This window comes from Geospiza fortis, unplaced genomic scaffold, assembly GCF_000277835.1.
Source record: "Geospiza fortis unplaced genomic scaffold, GeoFor_1.0 scaffold298, whole genome shotgun sequence".
Lineage (NCBI taxonomy): Eukaryota > Metazoa > Chordata > Aves > Passeriformes > Thraupidae > Geospiza > Geospiza fortis.
The window spans coordinates 611,544-617,186 of NW_005054506.1; the positions used below are offsets into that span (position 1 = coordinate 611,544).

General features: G+C 50.8%; 1 protein-coding gene across 1 annotated transcript in view; it reads right to left on the bottom strand.

Moving 5' to 3' along the window:
• JAKMIP3 (Janus kinase and microtubule interacting protein 3) overlaps nucleotides 1–5,643 on the bottom strand; it is a 47,621-nt gene that overhangs the window by 25,083 nt on the left and 16,895 nt on the right. Inside the window, exons 2-4 of the mRNA XM_031063463.1 lie at nucleotides 2,407–2,543; nucleotides 1,270–1,450; nucleotides 1–190 (exon numbers count right to left, since the gene is read on the bottom strand). The exon at nucleotides 1–190 is cut by the window's left edge and continues 299 nt beyond it. Of these exons, the coding sequence (XP_030919323.1) occupies nucleotides 1–190; nucleotides 1,270–1,404 (325 nt within the window). The 5' untranslated portion in view covers nucleotides 1,405–1,450; nucleotides 2,407–2,543. The remainder of the gene's footprint in view (nucleotides 191–1,269; nucleotides 1,451–2,406; nucleotides 2,544–5,643) is intronic.

Genomic DNA, 5,643 nt, shown 5'->3' on the forward strand with positions numbered 1-5,643 from the left:
TGATTTTGATCACTCTGAGCAGCTCGGCTTCGTGCTGCCTCAGAAGAGTTTCTCGGACAGCCTGGAGCTCTTTCATTTTGTCTTCATGGAGTTTGACTTTGAGCTCTGTGACCACCACTGTGCTTTTATGCTGTTCGTGCTCCTTGATCTGCTTCACTTCCTGATTTTTCTCCCTTTCCAACTTGCTGACCTATAAGGAAAATCAAAAAAGTGTATTTTCAATCAACCAACCAATGAGTACATATCATGATGTCATTTAAAAATGGTACAGATGGCTTTACAGTATTACACCTCATATGTCTGTGCCTACAAACTGGTGGTAGCAAAGACCTTCCTTTCACTGCAGGCTCATATTTAATACACATTCAGGAATCAGTCAGTACCTTCCGAGCAAGTCTGAGTCCTTACTTTATTCTGCAGAAGCTCTCACAGCACTTTACCCCAAAATAAGGGAAAAATCAGATGCCAAGGCCATCACTCTGGCCTGCTCAGGTAGGCAGGCCAAACCTGCATGTGCACAGGCAGGGCACAAAAATCTCTGGGCAAGCTCCTGTGAAGCCCCAAACAGCTGCATTTTACCAGATGGTTAAGTGATGAATTATTCAGCAGAAATAACTGACTGTACCTGACCACACAAGGCTCAAGTGATGTTTCAATTTAAAACCATGCCATAAACTCTAGAGAAGCCATGGCCAGAAGTGTCTGTGAAGGACAGGGAGAAGGAAAACAAAGTCCTCAGCCTTAGAGGTGCAAATGCTGCTGCACAGCAAAAGAATCAACAGATGTTCTATTCATTGATACCTGTGTGTCAGATTCATGGTCTAAAATGCCTAGGAGTGATGCAAATTCATGGGAAAATGCAAACGATCATTTTGTCCCTGCACGGTAACACACTTCTATTCTGGAACCGAAACCCCCCAAAGTCTATCAATGGAAACTGATTTGGAGAATTGGAGAAAAGCAAATGAACATTCCATGCTCTTGCTGAGAAGTGATCTGAGGGCAGGGGCTGGAAGCTCTTAGAGCTGAGGCTCCAGCCCCATTGCTGTCCCTCTCCCAAAGGCTGAGGGAGAAGCGGTGCCTTCTTGGGATCTGGGAATTAGCACAGGGGGCACAGCTGAGGTTTAGTACTGCACATGCGGGTAAGCACTCGGTTTGGAGGAGCTTGAGTGCAAACCCCAAATGAAACGAGTGTAAAAGGGCAAGAGAAGAGCCCGCAGGGAGAATTCTGGCACCCCTGCTGCACACACAGGGAGGGAAGCTGCCCACCTTGCTCTTCTCCTGCTGGAGCTCGATCTGGATGTCGGTGAGCTTGGCCCGCAGCTCCTCGTTGGCAGCCTGCAGGGCGGCCAGGGCGTCGGGCCTGTCCCCCCTGGCGCGGCTGCTGGAGCCCCTCTTGGCCATGCTGAGGGAGGCCCTCGCTGCTCACGCTGCTCACATCTTCTGGGGCCTGCAGGAGGGACAGCTGTCACCGGCCTGGGCACACAGCACCCTGCACGCCCAGGGACACATGGGGGCTGCATCCCCGGGATGAGCGTGCAATCATGGGCTGAGCGTGCAATCAATCATGGGCTGAGTGTGCAATCATGGGCTGAGTGTGCAATCATGGGCTGAGTGTGCGATCACGGGCTGAGTGTGCAATCATGGGCTGAGTGTGCAATCATGGGCTGAGTGTGCAATCACGGGCTGAGTGTGCGATCAATCATGGGCTGAGTGTGCAATCAATCATGGGCTGAGTGTGCAATCATGGGCTGAGTGTGCGATCACGGGCTGAGCGTGCAATCACAGCTTTGTTTGGGTGGAAAAACCCTCCAAGACCATTCCATCCAACCCCCAGGTCCCCAGGTGCCACATCCACACTGCCTTTACATCCCTCCAGGGATCCCATCCCATCTGGGCTGGGCAGCCCCTTCCAAGGAGAAGTGTACCCAATATCCAGCCTGAGCCTCCTCTGCTGCAGCCTCTTGGCCCATCCCCTGTCCCCTGGGAGCAGGACCTGGTCCCCCGGCTGTACCCTCCTGCCAGGCAGTGTCCTGTTCCTTCATCTGGACAGTTATTGTCCTGGAACCCACCCAGGGCAGAGGGAATGCACACAGCGCAGAGGATGAGGAATTCAGAGAGTGCAGAGGATGGGGAATGCACACAGCGCAGAGGATGTGGAACCCACCCAGGGCAGAGGATGTGGAACCCACCCAGGGCAGAGGATGTGGAACCCACCCAGAGCAGAGGACATGGAATTCAGGAGGGACATCCACCCACCAGTCCCCGGTGCTGCCACGGCTCAGAGGCAGCAACCACTGGGAACATCTTACTTCTATTCTATTTTCATGGAATCATGGAACCACGGGATGGTCATACTACAAAGTTTCATTAAAACGTGCTCATATTTGGGAAAACATTTCCAACCTTTTTAAAGCAATGGTGTTAACGTGGGTGGCAATGCTCCTGGCTGGTGATGCTCAGTGCCCCGCTCTGTCCCTCATGGTCCAGCCACAGCAGAGGCACTGTCCCTGTCCCTGTCCAGGCTCAGCAGGGCAGGGCACCTGCAAGGAGAGAGTAACCTCAATTATAGCAGCAAAGCAGCAACAGACCAACCTCCACAACAACATCATAATAAAAGAAAGCCTGGTTTGAATTCTAAGAGCAAAATCCTCCATCTACCAGGGAGAAAAGAGCCGAGGGAGGCAGCTGCTCTGGGGTACAAAAATGGGATACAAGGCTGGGAGAGGGCTGGAGTTTGGGAGGGCAGAGCTGCTGAGAGCCAGAGAAATCACATAGGACATTGGGTCACAGGGGAGGAGGGAGGCTGAGACCTAGAGAAACAAGGGGGAGAATAAAATAACACTCATGGCATTGATTGTCCAAACCAAGGTGGTACAATCTCAGTTCTGCTGTTTCTCAGGCTGGTGCCTGACTTTGTAGCCTGGAAATTTCTATACAAAGAAACATGTTTGATTGGCCAAAGAAATAGAAATAAATTACATTTTAAAGATATTACCTGAGAAATCTGTAACACGAGTACATGTTCTTTGCATTTAAGATTCTTGCTGCTTTGTGCAAGCAGACACAACACACCAATGGAGATTTAAAACCCCCTTTCTTTACTGATGAAAAATGGGGCAGCCTGTAGCCACAGGCACAGAGCTGTACCTGCTGCAGCAAATGAGCCCTTTGTGCACATTACAATTATTTTCTTGGAGGATTCCCTCCGAAGGCAGAGGCAGTGTGAACCAGGTTAGCAACCAACAAGCTTTAACTGCTTCCACATGAACGGCAGAGAAATCATCATTTGAATGGTACAGGGATTTGAGAGAGTAATTGCTAACAGGATTCCTTTGACAGACGAGGGCTGTGAGAATTTACATCTGTGTGCTTACAGAAAAGAAAACAGGAGCTGGTACCTGGGAGCAGAGTTTGCTGGGTGGGAATTCTGTCTGAGGTCAATTTGTAGAGCACGGATCCTGATACTTCCAGTGTTGCAGCTTCTTAATTTTCTTTAACATGTTATGAAGGCTTAATGGTGTGAATTGACACACCTCATGCCAAGCAGCTGCTCGGACCATTGAACTCCAACTGCTGGCCCTGCCCAGGGCAGTCCAGGAATGAGCACTGTGCCCACTAGACCTTGTCCCAAATGTCACAAATGTCACAAGTGTCCAGCCCTGAGGAGGTGCTGGTGGAGCCTTCCCTTTGCACGGCAGTGGGGATGTGGTGAAGGACGGCAGAGCCCAGGTGTGATGCTGCAGCCAGCTGTGTGTATGTACATATATATATGTATGTATATAAATATATGTGTGTATATGTGTTGGGGCCCGCAGAGCTCAGCCCTGGCAGCTGCCCCAGCAGAGCTGGACTCGCTGGTTGTTGTTCCCAGGGTGAGAATGGAAGCAGGGCTGAGCAGGGCACGGCAGCTCCCAGGGACAGCCACGACCTTGTGTGTGTGTGCAGGGGGACAAGGGCCATTGTTGGAGCCACGACAGTGGGGCTTGTGCTCCCACCAGTGTGGCCCTGCAGCAGCAGCAGCCCTGGGCACGGGGGCCAGCTGGGAGCCGGGGCCAGCTGCCGGGCCAATGTTTATCACAAGCACTGGAGAAAGACGGGCCACAGAAAGGTTCCCCTGAGCCAGAAGCAGGCAGGAGGAGGCTCCTCCCGGGCTGAGGGGACACAGAGCTGCTGCTCCAGGCTCTGCTCTGACCCTGGGGGTTCCCTGAGCACAGACCCTCAGCAGGACCCGTCCTGCAGGGCACAGAGCAGATCCCCCTCCCCATGGTCCTGGGCACAGGAGACATTCCCCGGAAAACAGACACCTGCCCCGGGATTTTCCCTTTATTTTTCCAGGGAGTTACATAGAAGGGGCAGCTATCAGACACATCACCTTAACAGAACAGAAAGGTCATGATATTTCTGATGCTGGGAGAATAGATTATGCATCTGATTCCTGGCATGTTTGATATTGAAAACAGCATCAATAATGCATCAGAGCTGCCTTGAGCAGGGCTCAGCGCTCCCTTTGCCTCCTGACTTGCAATTCAGACATCAAGACTAATTGGGAAATGTGTTTTCTAGGTAGTAGCTGCAGAAATGAATGTTTCACCATGCTTAAAAATAAGTGAATTAATCCCTACCCAGGGCACCAATATTTGAAAGCAGAACACTGTTCTTCCAAATATGGAACATTTCCAACGTCTGCCACAGCCCTGCGAGCACTGGTGCTCTCTGTTTCTGACAAATTGTTCTGATTTATTAGTTTAAACAAACCTTTTTGGGCCTCTGGTGCACCTTGAAATATTATGATGGAAAAAAATGTAATGGTTGAGTTCCCACTTTTTCATATGAATAATATCCACATTCCGTTTAGGATTGCACCAGCCTAGAGATCCAAATGCAAGAAAATGAGTTTTCCTTTGAAAAGGAATTTCATGCTAAGCCATGCAATCGTGTCCCATGCTGGAGCTGTGCTTTGGGCTTCATCCATATAAACATCTGTCATATATCCATATAAACATCTGTCATATATCCATATAAACATCTGTCATATATCCATATAAACATCTGTCATATATCCATATAAACATTTGTCATAGATCCATATAAACGTTTGTCATAGATCCATATAAACGTTTGTCATAGATCCATATAAACGTTTGTCATAGATCCATATAACCAGTGCATCACTCACTCAGCTGCAGGGTGAGAAGGAAACCTGTCGGGATTGCATGGGAAAAGGGGCGAGCAGGCCAAGACAGAACTGTCCTGCACACAGGGAGGGCTCTGTTGTGCATTTCCTTCACATGCAGATCCCATGGACTCACAGGTAGAATCCAATCCTGGGATCCCTGGGGCTGGAAAAGCCCTCCCAGACCAAGCTGTGCCCATCCCCACCTTGTCACACAGAGCTCTGGGTGCCAGCTCCAGGTGCCACCTGCAGGGATGGGCACTGCAACCCTCCCTGGGCAGTGCCTGAGCCCCCTTTCCATGGGGCAGTTCCTGCTGTGCCCACCCTGAGCTGCCCTGGCCCAGCCTGAGGCCGTTCCCTCTGCTCCTGTCCCTGTTCCTCCCCCAGATCCTGCCAGGAGTTTCTGGAGAAGCAGAAGGTTCCCCCCGAGGCTCCTCTCCCCAGGTTTTGGTGGGGTGGTGCAGAAG